At 44.1% G+C, this 20,938-nt stretch overlaps 1 protein-coding gene across 3 annotated transcripts in view; it reads left to right on the top strand.

The window, feature by feature from the left end:
• Positions 1-20,938, top strand: part of LOC106566340 (kinase D-interacting substrate of 220 kDa B) — a 110,781-nt gene that overhangs the window by 80,926 nt on the left and 8,917 nt on the right. For 2 of the 3 annotated variants that reach the window (XM_014134305.3, XM_014134390.3), the window contains exons 25-27: positions 15,430-15,656; positions 16,902-17,024; positions 18,033-18,095. In XM_014134305.3, the coding sequence (XP_013989780.1) occupies positions 15,430-15,656; positions 16,902-17,024; positions 18,033-18,095 (413 nt within the window). The remainder of the gene's footprint in view (positions 1-15,429; positions 15,657-16,901; positions 17,025-18,032; positions 18,096-20,938) is intronic. The other variant, XM_014134444.3, reaches the window with a different exon arrangement.

The raw sequence follows: 20,938 nt of genomic DNA, 5'->3' as shown, positions 1-20,938 counted from the left end.
TCTTGAACATAAGGTGAGACATTCTTACTAATTTGCTAGAGAACCAGTTTGGATTTAAGTATAACTTTTGTATGACTGAAATCTTTAGTGAGAGGTCTAATGCTTTAAAATGTCTGGCTTGCCGTTCCAAATAAAATTTTATATTTTTTTCTCAAATAATTACAAAAACTGTTCGCTAGGTGTACAGTAGGCAAGACTATAAGCAAATAGGTAAACTGGGATATGACTAAAGAGTTAGTCAGGATGATTTTTCCACAAATATACAGGTATTTTCCTTTCCATGGTAGCAAGGTCTTATCTATTTTTTGCATATTTTCTATTAAAATGTATTGTAGTGAGATAATTTCTTTCTTTCGGGATATGTATACCGAGTGTGTTCACATAACCGTCAGACCATTTTATTGGTAAACTACACGGTAATGTAAAAGTTGTATTTTTTTGTGATCCAATATGTAATATTATTTGGTTTTAATCCAGAGAGGTTAGAAAAAGTATCTAGATCCTCTATGAGGCTGTGGAGGGATCCAAATTGTGGATTTAAAAGAAAGCTTGAATCATCAGTGTATAATGACACCTTGTTTTTAAGCCCTTGATTTCTAACCCCTTGATATTATTGTTGGATCTGATTTTAATACCTAACATTTCGATGGCCATAATACATAGATATGCCGAAAGTAGACAGCCTTGTTTTACTTCTCTTGACATACTTTCTGAGAAGTAGCCATTATTTACTATTTTACACCTATGCTTACTATACATAACTTTAACCTATTTTATAAGAGATTCTCGATAACTGAAATATTCCAGGAATTTATATATTCTAGTCGTACTTTATCAAAAGCCTTTTCAAAGTCAGCAATGAATGCCAGGCCTGGTTTTCCAGATTTTTCATAGTGTTCTATTGTTTCCAGTACTTCTCTTATTTTATCTCCAAAGTATCATCCATGTAAAAAAAACCTGTCTGATTAGGATGAGTAATATCCGAATTCCCTTTGAGCATGTTGAAGTTATGAATTGAACTTTGGATGGTGTATCAATACAGCCAGTCACTACAATGATAGCCAACCCCCTTGGGTTAAAAACAAGTTATCATCCAATAGGCTTTGATAAAATGTCCATGTGGAAATTCTGTAAGAGTAATGTATATGCCAGTTATTTGATGGTCTGACCGCATTCTGTCCCCGGTCAACACTGTTTTTTTTACTTTTGGTGCCAGCGAGAATGACATAAAAAGGTAGTCAAGACGACTAGCTTAATTGAACCTCTGCCATGTACAGTTGAAGTCGGAAGTTTACATACACCTTAGCCAAATACATTTAAAATGAAGTTTTTCACAAATCCTGACATTTAATCCTAGTAAATATTCCCTGTCTTTGGTCAGTTAGGAACACCACTTTATTTTAAGAATGTGAAATGTCAGAATAATAGTAGAGAGAATGATTTATTTCAGCTTTTATTTCTTTCATCACATTCCCAGTGGGTCAGAAGTTTACATACATTCAATTAGTATTTGGTAGCATTGCCATTAAATTGTTTAACTTGGGTCAAACGTTTCGGGTAGCCTTCCACAAGCTTCCCACAATAAGTTGGGTGAATTTTTACCCATTCCTCCTGACAGAGCTGGTGTAACTGAGTCAGGTTGGTTGGCCTCCTTGCTTGTACACGCTTTTTCAGTTCTGCCCACAAATGTTCTATAGGATTGAAGTCAGGGCTTTGTGATGGCCACTCCAATACCTTGACTTGGTTGTCCTTAAGCGATTTTGCCACAACTTTGGAAGTATGCTTGGGGTCATTGTCCATTTGGAAGACCCATTTGCGACCAGGTTTTAACTTCCTGACTGATGCCTTGAGATGTTGCTTCAATATATCCACATAATTTCCTGCCTCATGATGCCATAAAACCGTAGTCTGGCTTTTTTATGGCGGTTTTGGAGCAGTGACTTCTTCCTTGCCTACCGGCCTTTCAGGTTATGTCGATATAGGGCTCATTTTACTGTGGATATAGATACTTTTGTACCTTTTTCCTTCAGCATCTTCACAAGGTCCTTTGCTGTTGTTCTAGGGTGATTTGCACTTTTCGCACCAAAGTACGTTCATCTCTAGGAGACAGAACGCGTCTCCTTCCTGAGCGGTATGACGGCTGCGTGGTCCCATGGTGTTTATACTTGCGTACTATTGTTTGTACAGATGAACGTGGTACCTTCAGGCATTTGGTACCTTCAGGCATTTGGAAATTGCTCCCAAGGATGAACCAGACTTGTGGAGGTCTACAATTTTTTATGAGGTCTTGGCTGATTTCTTTTGATTTTCCCATGATGTCAAGCAAAGAGGCACTGAGTTTGAAGGTAGGCCTTGAAATACATCCACAGGTACACCTCCAATTGACTCAAATGATGTCACCTAGCCTATCAGAAGCTTCTAAAGACATGACATCATTTTCTGGAATTTTCCAAGCTGTTTAAAGGCAAAGTCAACTTAGTGTATGTAAACTTCTGACCCACTGGAATTGTGATACAGTGAATTATAAGTGAAATAATTTGTTTGTAAACAATTGTTGGAAAAATGACTTGTGTCATGCTCCAAGTATATGTCCTAACCGACTTGTCAAAACTATAGTTTGTTAACAAGAAATTTGTGAAATGGTTGAAAAACGAGTTTTAATGACTCCAACCTAAGTGTATGTAAACTTCCGACTTCAATTGTATATCTCACTAGGTCAGGATATTTAAGCCTCCATATACAGTGCCTTCGGGAAGTATTCAGACCCCTTGACTTTTTCCTCATTTTGTTGCGTTTCAGCCTTATTCTGAAATGGATTCAATAAAACATCAGCGATCTACCCCTTAATGACAAAGCGAAAACAGGTTTTTATAATTTTATGCAAGTGTATTAAAAATAAAAAACTGAAATACCTTATTTACATAAGTATTCTGACCCTTTGCTATGAGACTCGAAATTGAACTCAGGTGCATCCTGTTTCCATTGATTATCCTTGAGATGTTTCTACAGTTTGATTGGAGTCCACCTGTGGTAAATTCAATTGATTGGACATGATTTGGAAAGGAACACACCTGTCTATATTAGGTCCCACAGTTGACAGTGCATGTCAGAACAAAAACTAAGCCATGAGGTCGAAGGAATCGTCCGTAGAGCTCCAAGACAGGATTATGTCGAGGCACAGATCTGGGGAAGCATAGCAAAACATTTTTACAGGATTGAAGGTCCCCAAGAACACAGTGTCCTCCATCATTCTTAAATGGAAGAAGCTTGGAACCACCGACTCTTCCTAGAGCTGGCTACCCGGCCAAACTGAGCAATTGGGGGAGAAGGGCCTTGGTCAGGGAGGTGACCAAGAACCCGATGGTCACTCTGATAGAGCTCTAAAGTTCCTCTGTAGAGATGAGAGAATCTTCCAGAAGGACAACCATCTCTGCAGCACTCCAGCAATCAGGCCTTTATGGTAGAGTGGCCAGACAGAAGCCACTCCTCAGTAAAAGGCACATGACAGCCCGCTTGGAGTTTTCCAAAAGGCACCTAAAGACTCTCAGACCATGAGAAACAAGATTCTCTGGTCTGATGAAACCAAGATTGAACTCTTTGGCCTGAATGCCAAGCGTCATGTCTGGAGGAAACCTGGCACCATCCCTACGGTGAAGCATGGTGGTGGCAGAATCATGCTGTGGGGATGTTTTTGAGCGGCAGGGACTGGGACACTAGTCAGGATCGACGAGAGAGTGAACGGCGCAAAGTACAGAGATATCTTTGATGAAAACCTATTCCAGAGTGCTCAGGACCTCAAACTGGGGCGAAGGTTCACCTTCCAACAGGACAACGACCCTAAGCACGCAGCCAAGACAACGCAGCAGTGGCTTCGGTACAAGTCTCTGAATGTCCTTGAGTGGCCCAGCCAGAGCCCGGACTTGAACCCGATCAAACATCTCTGGAGAGACCTGAAAATAGCTGTGCAGCAACACTCCCCATCCAACCTGACAGAGCTTGAGAGGATCTGCAGAGAAGAATGAGAGAAGCTGCCCAAATACAGGTGTGCCAAGCATGTAGCGTCATACCCAAGAAGACTCGAGGCTGTAATTGCTACCCAAAGTGCTTCAACAAAGTACTGAGTAAAGGGTTTGAATACTTATATAAATGTGATATTTCCGTTTTTTTATTTTTAATAAATTAGCAAACATTTCTAAAAAACGTTTTTTTGCTTTGTCATTATGGGGTATTATGTGTAGATTGATGAGGGGGAATAAAACAATTTAATCAATTTTAGAATAAGGCTGTAACGTAACAAAATGTGGAAAAAGTTCACTTTACCACCCTCTGTAGCGCTTTGCAGTCAAGGGCGGTGTATTTGGCATACCAAGCGGTGATGCAGCCATTCAAGATGCTCTCGATGTTGCAGCTGTAGAACTTTTTGAAGATCTGAGGGGCCCAACTTAAAAAGTTAGCTTTACGGCAAAAGCAAAAAAAGAAAAATACCAAAGAACGCGCTCTCATTCACACGCTTGGAAACACTACAGCCAAAATGGGAGCCACCTAGAAAAACTAAAATTTCTGGCTCATTTTTCCAAAAAACAGCCTGAAACTCTTTCTAAAGACTGTTGACATCTAGTGGAAGCCCTAGGAACTGCAATTGGGCACGATTCCGCCCTATTATAAAAGTGCCAGCCATTGAAATCAGTGGTAGGATGATTTTTTTGGGAGGGGGGTGGTTTGTCTTTGGGGGGGATGGTTTGTCCTCGGGGTTTCGCCTGCCATTTTAGTTCTATTATACTCACAGGCATTATTTTAAACAGTTTTAGAAACCTTAGAGGGTTTTCTGTCTACCAATTATATGCATATCCTAGCTTCTGGGCCTGAGTAGCAGGCAGTTTACTTTGGGCACGCTTTTCATCCGGACGTCAAAATACCGCCCCCTATCCCAAAGAAGTTAAGGGGTCTGAATACTATCTGATGGCACTGTATCCACTAGTTCCAATATATCCATGACATTTGTGATTTCCTTAAGTGCGTGAGCGTGATAGTGTATAGTGTTATTTCCTTTACAGTCCATTGAGGTATTTAAAACTGTATTATAATCTCCCACCATAATAATAGAGTATTGTATTGCTTGTAGGTTTGATAAATTATTAGATATATTTTCAAAGAAGCATGGATCATCATTATTTGGACCTTATAGATGAATGAGCCATGTCCGTGTATGGTCCAATAACATCAATCGTCAATCTACCTTGTGGAAAATGATTGTTAATTAATATCGTCACCCCTTTTGAGTTCCTTTGTCCAAGTACATTTCGCCCCCCCCCCCCAGTCCTTTTTCCACACAACTTCGTCTAAAATTGTTGAATGACTTTCCTGTTAACAATAGATATTATATTCCTTCTCTTTAGCCAGGTAAATACTGATGGTATTTTCTTATTATCTGCTAAGCCATTAGGATTTTAACTGGCTATTAACATTTCACCATTTACCATAATGAGATACAAATTTAAATTCTATGTATCATAATATATGTTTGTAAACTTACCATTAAAAAGTACCATGGTGTTTGAGTGTCCATATAGCTGTAACATGATATTTGTATTGCTACTAAGTAAACCTCCAATTGTTCTCCACTAGTCCACCTGCTAAACTCCCTCTCCCCATCCCAAGTTCGATTGTCATCCCAGTGACCTTCAGACCACCCCTGTCCCTCCGGATTCCAGGGCCCCCGAGAGACCGGGACCCATCCTTCGAAAAGAGAACACATTGCCACCCACAGAACAGAAGCAGATCAACTGCCAAAAGCATTTTAAACATCCTCACCTCGATTTGTATTATATATAGTTATTACAAAATGTATATACAGTACTAGTCAAAAGTTTGGACACACCTACTCATTCGAGTTTTTCTTTATTTTTACTATTTTCTACATTGTAGAGTAATAGTGAAGACATCAACACTATGAAATAACGCATATGGATTCATGTAGTAACCAAAAAAGTGTTAAACAAATCTAAATATATTTTAGATTCTTCAAAGTAGCCACCCTTTGCCTTGATGACAGCTTTGCACACTCTTGGCATTCTCTCAACCAGCTTCACTTGGGGCTCCCGAGTGGCGCAGGGGTCTAAGGCACTGCATCTCAATGCAAGAGGTGTCACTACAGTCCCTGGTTTGAAACCAAGCTTAATCACATCCGGCCATGATTGGGAGTCCCATAGGGCGGCGCACAATTGGCCCAGCGTCATCCGGGTTTGGCCGGGGTAGGCCGTCATTGTAAATAAGAATTTGTTCTTAACTGACTTGCCTAGTTAAATGAAGGTTAAATAAATTAAAATATAACCTGGAATGTTTTTCCAACAGTCTTGAAGGAGTTTCCACATGTGCTGAGCACTTAGCTGCTTTTCCTTCACTCTGCGGTCCAACTCATCCCAAACCATCTCAATTGGGTTGAGGTTGGGTGATTGTGGAAGCCAGGTCATCTGATGCAGCACTCCATCACTCTCCTTCTTGGTCAAATAGCCCTTACACAGCCTGGAGGTGTGTTGGGTCATTGTCCTGTTGAAAAACAAATGATAGTCCCACTAAGCGCAAACCTGATGGGATGACGTATCTCTGCAGAATGCTGTGGTAGCCATGCTGGTTAAGTGTGCCTTGAATTCGAAATAAGTCAAAGACAGTGTCATCAGCAAAGCCTCATCACATCTTCTCCATGCTTCACGTTGGGAACCACACATTCGGAGATCATCCATTTTCCTACTATGTGTCTCACAGTGACACGGAGGTTGGAACCAAAAATCTAACATTTGGACTCATCAGACCAAAGGACAGATTTCCACCGGTCTAATGTCTATTGCTCATGTTTCTTGGCCCAAGCAAGTCTCTTCTTCTTATAGGTGTCCTTTAGTAGTGGTTTCTTTGCAGCAATTCAACCACGAAGGCCTGATTCATGCGGTCTCCTCTGAACAGTTGATGTTGAGATGTGTCTGTTGCTTGAACTCTGTGAAGCATTTATTTGGGCTGCAATTTCTTAGGCTGGTAACTCTAATGAACTTATCCTCTGCAGCAGAGATAACTCTGGGTCTTCCTTTCCTGTGGCGGTCCTCATGAGAGCCAGTTTCATCATAGCGCTTGCTGGTTTTTGCGACTGCACTTGAAGAAACTTTCAAAGTTCTGGAAATGTTCCATATTGACTGACCTTCATGTCTTAAAGTAATGATGGACTGTCGTTTCTCATTGCTTATTTGAGCTGTTCTTGCCATATGGACTTGGTCTTTTACCAAATATGGCTATCTTCTGTATACCACCCCTGCCTTGTCACAACACAACTGATTGGCTCAAAGCTGTCATCAAGGCAAAGGGTGGCTACTTTGAAGAATCTGAAATATAAAATATACTTTGATTTGTTGAAACTTTTTTGGTTACTACATGATTCCATATGTGTTATTTCATAATTTTGATGTCTTCACTTTTATTCTACAATGTAGAAAATAGTAAAAATAAAGTAAAACCCTTGAGTAAGTGTGTGTAAACTTTTGACTGGTACTGTACATAAAAAAAGCTTGTATCTCTTAATTTCCAAAATGAACGAGTAATATGCGTAATATTGTAAGAAGTTGATGAGAAGGATTAATACCTATAACCAGGATTGCCATTACATCAATTACATTTTTGGCAAGTAATTATTCTTTTAGCAAGCAATAATTGTGATTCATCCTATATTGTCCCTTACATCTTTACCCCATGCCAACAGATGTGGGATACACACACACAAACATACTCATACACACTCAACCCCTTTCCCCCACAAACAACCACAAGCTCAGATGTTTTTCCATCCCCGAGCCCAACTCAAGAAAGGACTTAATGTGCGAATGCATATACAGTTGCAGCTTTTTGAGAAGGCATGCAAAATTTAGTAAAAAAAAAAAGTTAGTAAAAATTGGGAGATTTTATTAACCAATGTTAAGTCCTAGATGATGGGGCTCAGATACACCCTATACCCTGAAACACCCACACGCTGGTCCCCCGTTTTGACCATTTTCCCAAGCATCTCCGTGCTGTCAGACCTTTGATTAATTGTGCCAACAGGGCCACAGTAATTTGCCCCGCTTTCTGATTATCCGAGTGTGACCCCCTCCCAATGGGTTACTGCAGCTAGTGTTGCCAGCACTGCTACTACCTGGGTGGGGGCACCCCACCGGAATCCCCACCGGCTAGGTACAAGGTCGTCAAGGTTCTCATTAGCAGCTTTGAGAATTTGCTTGTATATTATGCTCTCCCATCAGGGGGCCTTGGCTTTGTAGGACCAACCCTGCCAGGCAGGCTCAGAATCTTGAGGGGGCTGTGCTGCTCCAGTGGCTCTCTGAACGCATTAATCTTTCTGTTTTGGCTGCGTATAGACTACTTACATTAGGCCCATAAAACAGATAAGGACTTCTTCTTAGTGTATGGGTCGCTCAGGTGGGTGTCTAGAGTATAGTGTTGAGGACTATACATGGGCTCTGGGATATGCAACCATTTTCCTTTTTCTCTCACTTAACTCCACACTTTTCCAAACACAAAAACACACACCCCACCTTCCATCACAATACACTTGCACATACCCACATACTGTGCCTTCTATGTCCCCTGTTTGCTGTGTTTTATCTCTACCATGTTGATTGAGTACTTTTGTGTTCTGCTTCCTTATATTAGATGTATTATTTAGCTAATTATGCTTTCTTCTAATGCTGACTTATCTATTTAATACTAATTATGTTTTCTTCTAATGCTGACTTATCTATTTAATACTAATTATACTTTCTTCTAATGCTGTCTTATCTATTTAATACTAATTATACTTTCTTCTAATGCTGTCTTATCTATTTAATACTAATTATGTTTTCTTCTAATGCTGTCTTATCTATTTAATACTAATTATACTTTCTTCTAATGCTGTCTTATCTATTTAATACTAATTATACTTTCTTCTAATGCCGTCTTATCTATTTAATACTAATGATGTTTTCTTCTAATGCCGTCTTATCTATTTAATACTAATTAAGTCAAATTCAAATTATTTGAAACATTCCTTATCTTGAATGGGATGGTGTAGTTGTAGTTTATTTTTGTATCAATTGTTGTATTTTATTGTTTTCCTACATATTTCTTTATTACAATCCCTACCATGGATATTATTGGGTGTTCCATTATTCCACTCCTCTATGGGAACTTTGTAATATTTAGAATAGCCATGGAGTAGTCTTTGTGTCTCAGAACATTTGGTTATATACAGTTTATTGATTACGAAGCTACACATTTCCCTTTTAATCTATTCTGCTTGAAGATTGGGTACAGAACTTTGCGCCGTTCTGCAATTTCCTTCAGGGACTGATCATTAATTCCTATTTTCGGGCATGCAAGTCTTTTACCCAGGCTTTTAACCATTTATTTTATCTCTGAAGAATGCAAATTTGGCAGCCATTGGGTGCTCATATCTCTTTCCGAAACGCTGTACACGTTCGAGTTGGATTTTGCCGACACCATCACCTGGGCTCTGTAGCGCTGTAAGATAGAATTATTTTACCACACTTTCAGGATCTTCTCCCTTCTTTTACTTTGATAGCAGTAAGTATCAGATTTTTTATCATAGATCTAGTCTGTAGGTCAAGTAAGGCTTCTCTCAGAAACATGTTCTCCTTTTTAAGTTCATTAACGTTTGTTTCAATCTCATTGACTGTACCTTTTAGCTTGAACAAATCCCCTTACCATTCCCAGTTGTGAAAAGCATAAATCATCTGTGTCCGTCAAGGAGTCACGTTTTCTTTTGGGGATTGGTTCTCCATGTTTACCCTCTGTCATGTTTGGGTGTTGATCGTTTTGGTAATGTTGGTTGATACCTTTCTCTAGCCTTATCATTTGTTTTGTGTTGTTATTATTAAATTTTTATCTGCACCGCTGTGTTCAGTCCACCTTACTTTTCCCATGTTAAGTTCTTAGTGATGTGGACGCCAAGGAACTTGAAGCTCTCGACCCGCTCCACAACAGCCCCGTCGATGTGGATGGGGGCCTGCTCTTCCCTCTTTCTCCTATAGTCCACGATCAGCTCCTTGGTCTTACTGACATTGAGGGAGAGGTTGTCGTCCTGGCACCACACTGCTAAGTCTCTGACCTCCTCCCTATACGCTGTCTTATCGCCGTCGGTGATCAGGCCTACCACCGTTGTGTCGTCAGCAAACTTGATGATGGTTTTGGATTCGTGCTTGGCCATGCAGTCGTGGGTGAACAGGGAGTACAGAAGGGGACTAAGCACACACCCCTGAGGGGCCCCCGTGTTGAGGGTCAGTGTGGCGGAGGTGTTGTTGCCTACCCTCCCCACCTGGGGCCGGCCTGTCAGGAAGTCCAGCATCCAGCTGCAGAAGGAGGGGTTCAGTCCCAGGGTCCCTAGCTTGGTGATTAACTTGGAGGGGACTATGGTCTTGAATGCTGAGCTGTAGGCTATGAACAGCCTTCACACATAGTTATTTCCCCTCTTGTCCAGGTGGGAGAGAGCAGTGTGAAGTTCATTTGAAATTGTGTCATCTGTGGATCTGTTGAGGTGGTATGTGAATTGGAGTTGGTCTAGGGTGTCTGGGATGATAGTGTTGATGTGTGTCATGACCAGCCTTTCAAAGCACTTCATAATTACAGATGTGAGTGCTACAGGGCCATAGTCATGTCAGAATGTTACCTTGGAACTATTGGGAACAGGGACAATGGTGGTCAGTTTGAAACATGTTGGGATTACAGAGTGGGACGAGGAGAGATTGTAAATGTCTGTGAAGACGCTTGACAGCTGGTCATGCTTTGAAAGACGCGCCCTGGTATTCAGTCTTCTGATTGTTAACCTCTTTAAACATTTTGCTCATATCGGCCACAGAGAGCGAGATCACACAGTCATCTGGAGATCACACAGTCATCTGGAGCAGGAGACGTGTTGGTAGAAGTGAGGTGGTGTAATTAGCTAAATTGTTGCTTACGCATTGATCTGCAACCAAACGCATTTGAATGCTGCCAAAGACTCTCACACAACAGTTGATCAGCTATCCAGCTCAAAGGGCTGACGTCACTATCAGCAGAGATGCTATTTAGTGTGAATGACGCAATGCTCACCTACTCATTTATTGGCCACATGGTGTTTGGGACAATTCCGGGCTGTCACACAGGCGTCACTGTGCGCTGAGCTGGTCAGTTAATACAAATGATGTATTTATCCACCATAACAGTTGTTACCCTGGCCTTACTGTGATGTCACCATGCTGTTAGTGACCACAGTGTCACAATGAGTCTGTCTGTTGACCAGCAGAGACCGCCTTTGTCATGGTGGTCACAGGGACAGAAAAGTGACCAGTGACTCTCTGGCCAGTTATCCATTCTAATAGATTTTGTATTTTAGGACAGTTCTTATGTGTATGAGATGAGTGCATGTGTGTATGCTTGTTGTGTCTGTGTGTTGATGTGTACATGTCTCTACATCTTAGTGTGTGTGTATTTGTCTTAATATTAATCTGTGTGTGTGTGTGTGTGTGTGTGTGTGTGTGTGTGTGTGTGTGTGTGTGTGTGTGTGTGTGTGTGTGTGTGTGTGTGTGTGTGTGTGTGTGTGTGTGTGTGTGTGTGTGATCTCCTCTGTTAGCCCACCTTCCACTCTGGAAGGTGACCAGTGCCTCTGTCCCTCCCTGGCCAGTCATCCATTCCTCTGGAAGGTGAGCAGTGCCCCTGTCCCTCCCTGGCCAGTCATCCATTCCTCTGGAAGGTGACCAGTGCCCCTGTCCCTCCCTGGCCAGTCATCCATTCCTCTGGAAGGTGAGCAGTGCCCCTGTCCCTCCCTGGCCAGTCATCCATTCCTCTGGAAGGTGACCAGTGCCTCTGTCCCTCCCAGGCCAGTCATCCATTCCTCTGGAAGGTGAGCAGTGCCTCTGTCCCTCCCTGGCCATTCATCCATTCCTCTGGAAGGTGACCAGTGCCCCTGTCCCTCCCTGGCCATTCATCCATTCCTCTGGAAGGTGACCAGTGCCTCTGTCCCTCCCTGGCCATTCATCCATTCCTCTGGAAGGTGACCAGTGCCCCTGTCCCTCCCTGGCCATTCATCCATTCCTCTGGAAGGTGACCAGTGCCTCTGTCCCTCCCAGGCCAGTCATCCATTCCTCTGGAAGGTGAGCAGTGCCTCTGTCCCTCCCTGGCCATTCATCCATTCCTCTGGAAGGTGACCAGTGCCCCTGTCCCTCCCTGGCCATTCATCCATTCCTCTGGAAGGTGACCAGTGCCTCTGTCCCTCCCAGGCCAGTCATCCATTCCTCTGGAAGGTGACCAGTGCCTCTGTCCCTCCCAGGCCAGTCATCCATTCCTCTGGAAGGTGAGCAGTGCCTCTGTCCCTCCCAGGCCAGTCATCCATTCCTCTGGAAGGTGAGCAGTGCCTCTGTCCCTCCCAGGCCAGTCATCCATTCCTCTGGAAGGTGACCAGTGCCTCTGTCCCTCCCAGGCCAGTCATCCATTCCTCTGGAAGGTGAGCAGTGCCTCTGTCCCTCCCAGGCCAGTCATCCATTCCTCTGGAAGGTGACCAGTGCCTCTGTCCCTCCCAGGCCAGTCATCCATTCCTCTGGAAGGTGAGCAGTGCCTCTGTCCCTCCCTGGCCAGTCATCCATTCCTCTGGAAGGTGACCAGTGCCTCTGTCCCTCCCAGGCCAGTCATCCATTCCTCTGGAAGGTGACCAGTGCCTCTGTCCCTCCCAGGCCAGTCATCCATTCCTCTGGAAGGTGACCAGTGCCTCTGTCCCTCCCAGGCCAGTCATCCATTCCTCTGGAAGGTGACCAGTGCCTCTGTCCCTCCCTGGCCAGTCATCCATTCCTCTGGAAGGTGACCAGTGCCTCTGTCCCTCCCTGGCCATTCATCCATTCCTCTGGAAGGTGACCAGTGCCCCTGTCCCTCCCTGGCCATTCATCCATTCCTCTGGAAGGTGACCAGTGCCTCTGTCCCTCCCAGGCCAGTCATCCATTCCTCTGGAAGGTGACCAGTGCCTCTGTCCCTCCCAGGCCAGTCATCTATTCCTCTGGAAGGTGACCAGTGCGCCTGTCCCTCCCTAGCCAGTCATCCATTCCTCTGGAAGATGACCTACATTTGAAATCGGAAGTTTACGTACACCTTAGCCAAATACATTTAAACTCAGTTTTTCACAATTCCTGACATTTAATCGTAGTAAAAATTCCCTGTCTTAGGTCAGTTAGGATCACCACTTTATTTTAAGAATGTGAAATGTCAGAATAATAGTAGAGAGAATGATTTATTTCAGCTTTTATTTCTTTCATCACATTCCCAGTGGGTCAGAAGTTTACATACACTCAATTAGTATTTGGTAGCATTGCCTTTAAATTGTTTAACTTGGGTCAAATGTTTCGGGTAGCCTTCCACAAGCGTCCCACAATAAGTTGGGTGAATTTTGGCCCATTCCTCCTGACAGAGGTGGTGTAACTGAGTCAGGTGTGTAGACCTCCTTGCTTGCACACGCTTTTTCATTTCTGCCCACAAATTTTCTATAGAATTGAGGTCAGGGCTTTGTGATGGCCACTCCAATACCTTGACTTTGTTGTCCTTAAGCCATTTTGCCACAACTTTGGAAGTATGCTTGGGGTCATTGACCATTTGGAAGACCCATTTGCGACAAAGCTTTAACTTCCTGACTGATGTCTTGAGATGTTGCTTCAATATATCCACGTAATTTTCCTGCCTCATGACGCCATCTATTTTGTGAAGTGCACCAGTCCCTCCTGCAGCAAAGCACCCCCACTACATGATGCTGCCACCCCCGTGCTTCACGATTTGGGAGGGTGTTCTTCGGCTTGCAAGCCTCCCCTTTTTTCCTCCAAGCATAACAATAGTCATTATGGCTAAACAGTTTTATTTTTGTTTCATCAGACCAGAGGACATTTCTCCAAAAAGTACGATCTTTGTCCCCATGTGTAGTTGCAAACCGTATTCAGTCTTTTTTATGGCGGTTTTGGAGCAGTGGCTTCTTCCTTGCTGAGCAGCCTTTCAGGTAATGTCGATATAGGACTCATTTTACTGTGGATGTAGATACTTTTGTACCTGTTTCCTCCAGCATCTTCACAAGGTCCTTTGCTGTTGTTCTGGGATTGATTTGCACTTTTCGCACCAAAGTACGTTCATCTCTAGGAGACAGAACGCATCTCCTTCCTGAGCGGTATGATGGCTGCGTGGTCCCATGGTGTTTATGCTTGCGTACTATTGTTTGTACAGATGAACGTGGTACCTTCAGGCATTTGGAAATTGCTCCCAAGGATGAACCAGACTTGTGGAGGTCTACAATTTTTTTATGAGGTCTTGGCTGATTTCTTTTGATTTTCCCATGATGTCAAGCAAAGAGGCACTGAGTTTGAAGGTAGGCCTTGAAATACATCCACAGGTACACCTCCAATTCACTCAAATGATGTCAATCAGCCTATCAGAAGCTTCTAAAGCCATGACATCATTTTCTGGAATTTTCCAAGCTGTTTAAAGGCACAGTCAACTTAGTGTATGTAAACTTCTGACCCACTGGAATTGTGATACAGTGAATTATAAGTAAAATAATCTGTCTGTAAACAATAGTTGGAAAAATTACTTGTGTCATGCACAAAGTAGATGTCCTAACCGACTTGTCAAAACTATAGTTTGTTAACAAGAAATGTGTGGAGTGGTTGAAAAACGAGTTTTAATGACTCCAACGTAAGTGTATGGAAACTTCTGACTTCAACTGTATACCCCTGTCCCTAGCCAGTCATCCATTCCTGTGTCCAGAGGGCATAAAGCCAGTGGGCATAAAGCCAGTGGACATAAGGCCTCCATTGTGCTCCCTACTGCAGGATTGGGTCTCTACTCAACCCATCATTCAACAACAGACACTCTTATGACGGAGACGTTTTTTTCCTGTTTCTTACCAGGCCACTGATTCTACTATGTTTTAACTCTATTTGTCAAAATACAATTCATCAGTTAAAAAGACGATGTTCTTGGCAAAAGTGACAGTTTGAATGAACGTTGTCTATTTTCAGTAAAGCCTATAAAGAACAGTTTAATTTACACCCTTCTCCATCAAGTACACTCAATCACAGAATCAAAGTTTCTCCATGTATGTGGAATATGATTTGCTTGCTCTCCACAGAACATCTCTATTTGAACTCAATAAGAATGATCAAATATGATTGGCTGAGTTTGAATGATCAGTTTGAGTGGGTGGATCTAAAGTGTCTTTATATTCGGGGTCAAGATGTGATCTACATCAGCCTCACAGATGAAATGTCTCTTCCTTCCCTCCTCTCCCTCTCTTTCATTACATCTTTCTGTCTCTCCACCCATTCTCCCTCTCTCTCTGTCTTTCTCTCCCGCTCTCTCTCTCATCTCTCCTCCCCTCTCCCTCTCTTCCATTAGATGTCCGTGCTGCCAGGGAGCAGATGCACATTGGAGGAGTGGCCTATCCCACGCTGCCCCTGCAGGACGTCCCAGCCCGCACCCCCTCCTCTTTCGGCCAGCACTCGGCCGCCTGCTCCCCCACAGGCTCCTACGTTGGTTCCCTGCCCCCCCCAGGGCTTGTGCCCCCCCAGCCCCACAGCAGTTACTACAGCATGCCTGCCCCCCAGCACCCCTTCTACACTCGGGTGAGACGTCAACACAACACAGCAGCAGACAGGCAGATGACTGCACCTGAACGTAGCTCAGTACACATTCATTTAGTATATAGTAGAGTAGCGAAGGTTTGTTCAACGTACTTCAGAATACCAGTAAAGCGGTGTGCCTGGCACCTACTACCATACCCTGTTTAAAGGCACTTCAATATTTTGTCTTGCCCATTCATACCTTAGTCTAAAAAGAATCACAGTGCAGTTGTACCTACCTCAGTTTACCTTCGCATACAGACAGGACTTGGTTACTAAGTGATGGTTACTTACCTCTGTTTGTTAATGTGACTGCCCAGCTACCTCAGTGCACCGACCTCACAAGACAGGGCCGTTTACTTACTTAACCTCATTTTGAAATGTGACAGTGCTGACCTCATCTCGAAAAAATTATTCTTCACAGTTCTGGGGTTAATGTAGATATACACTGAGTGTACCAGAAATTAGGAACACCTTTCTAATATTGAGTTCCACCCCTCCCCACACACACACCTTTTGCCCTTAGAACAGCCTCAGTTCGTCAGGGCATGGACTCTACAAGGTGTTGAAAGTGTTCCACAAGGATGCTGGCCCATGTTGACTCCAATGCTTCCCACAGTTGTGTCAAGTTGACTAGATGTCCTTTGGGTGGTGGACCATTCTTGATACACATGGGAAACTGTTGAACATGAAAAACCCAGCAGCGTTGCAGTTCTTGACACAAACCGGTGCGCCTGTCACCTACTACCATACCCTGTTCAATGGCACTTAAATTTTTTGTCTCGCCAATTCACCCTCTGAATGACACACATACACATTCCATGTCTCAACTGTGGCTCAGTTGGTAGAGCATGGTGTTTGCAACGCCAGGGTTGTGGGTTTGATTCCCATGGGGGACCAGTACGGAGAAAAAAATGTATGAAATGTATGCATTCACTACTGTAAGTCGCTCTGGATAAGAGCGTCTGCTAAATGACTAAAATGTAAATGTCTCAAGGCTTAAAAATCCTTCTTTAAAACCTGTCTCCTCACCTTCATCTACACTGATTGAAGTGGATTTAACAAGTGACATCAATAAGGGATCATAGCCTTCACCTGGATTCACCTGGACAGTCTGTGACATGGAAAGAGCAGGTGTTCTTAATGTTTTGTATACTCAGTGTATGCGTATGAATGGTCCCTCATACAATCCACATGTTTTAACCATTCTCCATCTTCATCCTTCCTCTCTCCCTGGTTTCCATATAGCCCTATTTTCCCAATCATGTGTATCACCTTCCCCGGCATCAATACAGCTCCCATCTTCACCCTGCCCCGACCCAGTCACGCCCCTCCTTCAAAGCAGGCTACCCAAGGGACCCCAATGGGCTTGTAAGTACAGAGCGCTGCCTGTCAGTAGCACACCTAGCACTAGTAGCTAGTCAGTAGATAGTAGTCATAGTAACAGTTTTTTTATTGCCTTAGTGGTTAAGCGCCGATTACTTTTACAATTGTTTTGATTCTGATTCTGTTTGACAATATTATTTGTGAAACACGTGTTCACCTTTCTACATTTTCTCAACACTTTTATTTTCCTCCCAAAAAAGTAAAAGGGCCTGTTTCTCTTTGTGTTGTTCATTGGATGAATACAATCCGGTTAATGCAGCGGGTCAGTGGGTCAGCAGCCTGTATGAAATGAACCCCTTTCACTCTCCAAGGAGTTTGTGTAGACATGTGTTTTTTACCCCCTATACACCCCAATCTTATTTTGCTCCAGCTCTAGTTTAGGTTATTCCTATATCCAATGCCCCCTGACCCACCCCGTGCCCCGTTCTGTGACCCACCCCGTGCCCCGTTCTGTGACCCACCCCGTGCCCCGTTCTGTGACCCACCCCGTGCCCCGTTCTGTGCCCAGTTCTGTGACCCACCCCGTGCCCCGTTCTGTGCCCAGTTCTGTGACCCACCCCGTGCCCTGTTCTGTGACCCACCCCATGCCCTGTTCTGTGCCCAGTTCTGTGACCCACCCCGTGCCCTGTTCTGTGCCCAGTTCTGTGACCCACCCCGTGCCCCGTTCTGTGCCCAGTTCTGTGACCCACCCCGTGCCCTGTTCTGTGCCCAGTTCTGTGACCCACCCCGTGCCCCGTTCTGTGCCCAGTTCTGTGACCCACCCCGTGCCCCGTTCTGTGACCCACCCCATGCCCTGTTCTGTGCCCAGTTCTGTGACCCACCCCGTGCCCTGTTCCGTGCCCAGTTCTGTGACCCACCCCGTGCCCCGTTCTGTGCCCAGTTCTGTGACCCACCCCGTGCCCTGTTCTGTGCCCAGTTCTGTGACCCACCCCGTGCCCCGTTCTGTGCCCAGTTCTGTGACCCACCCCGTGCCCTGTTCTGTGCCCATGTCAGGATGTAATTGCTGAGGATCCCAGAGAGGGCCTCCCCTCCCCCACTACCACTGACCCCCCTATGGTAACACGACAGGCTGGTGTGGAGCGTTGGCGTTCGCTGAAGCATCTGTGTCCTTTCATCTTGACTGTTATGACTCGCCACACACAAAAACTCACCAAAAGGCTATGCACTCACACACATGGCTAACCTTGTCCATCAACCAGATACACTAACATGGTTTGGAAAGCTGACAGGGTATATCAGTGACAATGTCATGTCTCATGTTGACTAGTTGCACCGGTGGCTCCCATGTTTGTGGCCTGCTCTGGAGCTAAGTGTAATAGCTCAGTCCTGTTTGAATGTGAGTCTCATTGTCCAGGAGTGAACTAACCACCATGCGAGTGCGCCTGCTCCCATTCTACATAGGAAGCATCTTCATATAGGACTAGTTCACAGGAAGTCCAAGTAAGTATAGATGAGTGGCGGTTCAGAGTTTCCCCTAGGATTTCTTTCAGCAGCGGTGGCAGAGATAGCGGGGGGATTGGGATCTTCCCTTTTTTTTGCAGTGGCGGCCACGATTTAGCAGCGCCGGTGCACCACTGCTAGTTGCACATAGGGGAAATACTGATGATGTAATTACATGGTAATCAGTCATAGGGGAAACACTGATGATGTAATTACATGGTAATCAGTCATAGGGGAAACACTGATGATGTAATTACATGGTAATCAGTCATAGGGGAAACACTGATGATGTAATTACATGGTAATCAGTCATAGGGGAAACACTGATGATGTAATTACATGGTAATCAGTCATAGGGGAAACACTGATGATGTAATTACATGGTAATCAGTCATTGGGGAAATACTGATGATGTAATTACATGGTAATCAGTCATTGGGGAAATACTGATGATGTAATTACATGGTAATCAGTCATAGGGGAAACACTGATGATGTAATTACATGGTAATCAGTCATTGGGGAAATACTGATGATGTAATTACATGGTAATCAGTCATAGAGGAAACACTGATGATGTAATTACATGGTAATCAGTCATAGGGGAAACACTGATGATGTAATTACATGGTAATCAGTCATTGGGGAAATACTGATGATGTAATTACATGGTAATCAGTCATAGGGGAAACACTGATGATGTAATTACATGGTAATCAGTCATAGAGGGAAACACTGATGATGTAATTACATGGTAATCAGTCATAGGGGAAACACGGATGATGTAATTACATGGTAATCAGTCATAGAGGAAACACTGATGATGTAATTACATGGTAATCAGTCATAGGGGAAACACTGATGATGTAATTACATGGTAATCAGTCATAGGGGGAAGCACAGACTGATGTAATTACATGGTAATCAGTTATAGGGGAAACACTGATGATGTAATTACATGGTAATCAGTCATAGGGGAAACACTGATGATGTAATTACATGGTAATCAGTCATTGGGGAAATACTGATGATGTAATTACATGGTAATCAGTCATAGGGGAAACACTGATGATGTAATTACATGGTAATCAGTCATGGAGACACACTGATTATGTAATTACATGGTAATCAGTCATAGGGGAAACGCTGATGATGTAATTACATGGTAATCAGTCATAGGGGAAACACTGGTGATGTAATTACATGGTAATCAGTCATAGGCGAAACACTGATGATGTAATTACATGGTATTCAGTCATAGGGGAAACACTGATGATGTAATTACATGGTAATCAGTCATAGGCGAAACACTGATGATGTAATTACATGGTAATCAGTCATAGGGGAAACACTGTTAATGTAATGATGTGGTAATCAGTCATGGAGATACACATTATAAAAGGGCCAATGTCTCAGTTTAGTTTTCCTTTGGTTAGTGCAGCATAACATGTCTGACTGATCTCGTCACCATTGAAGCCCAACAGATCTAATATAGGCTCTCTGTCCCTACTGACCTCTCTATGTCTCTCCATCCCCATCAGTATCCCACCAGAGCTTCTCTCTATATCCCTCTCATACGCTCTCCTCTCTATTGGTATGTGAGTATATATAACACAGTCTGTACATGTGTGCAGCCAGCGTAACTGCCTAGGCTTAGTTGATAGATAGCGTAGCGGCTATATCGTGGGTGAGTAGGGATTAGCATCAGAGGCTGGGGCCAGCAGCAGCACAATGAGCACAGAGCTTATCTCCTCACAGAAATGATTTCTCCTTCCCCGGCCTCTGTTTCCTCTGTCTTCCTCTTCCCTCTGCTCTGCCCACGCCCCGCACTGCCTCACCCTCTCTGTTTCCTCTTTATTTCCTCTGTCTTCCTCTTCCCTCTGCTCTGCCCACGCCCCGCACTGCCTCACCCTCTCTGTTTCCTCTCTGTTTCCTCTGTCTTCCTCATCCCTCTGCTCTGCCCACGCCCCACACTGCCTCACCCTCTCTGTTTCCTCTCTGTTTCCTCTGTCTTCCTCTTCCCTCTGCTCTGCCCACGCCGCCTCACCCTCTCTGTTTCCTCTCTGTTTCCTCTGTCTTCCTCTTCCCTCTGCTCTGCCCACGCCCCGCACTGCCTCACCCTCTCTGTTTCCTCTCTGTTTCCTCTGTCTTCCTCTTCCCTCTGCTCTGCCCACGCCCCGCACTGCCTCACCCTCTCTGTTTCCTCTCTGTTTCCTCTGTCTTCCTCATCCCTCTGCTCTGCCCACGCCCCACACTGCCTCACCCTCTCTGTTTCCTCTCTGTTTCCTCTGTCTTCCTCTTCCCTCTGCTCTGCCCACGCCCCACACTGCCTCACCCTCTCTGTTTCCGCTCTGTTTCCTCTGTCTTCCTCATCCCTCTGCTCTGCCCACGCCCCACACTGCCTCACCCTCTCTGTTTCCTCTCTGTTTCCTCTCTGTTTCCTCTGTCTTCCTCTTCCCT

This window comes from Salmo salar, chromosome 01 (genome assembly GCF_965601325.2).
Source record: "Salmo salar chromosome 01, fSalSal1, whole genome shotgun sequence".
NCBI classification, from domain to species: Eukaryota; Metazoa; Chordata; class Actinopteri; order Salmoniformes; family Salmonidae; genus Salmo; species Salmo salar.
This window is presented reverse-complemented; position numbering and strand designations above follow the sequence as displayed.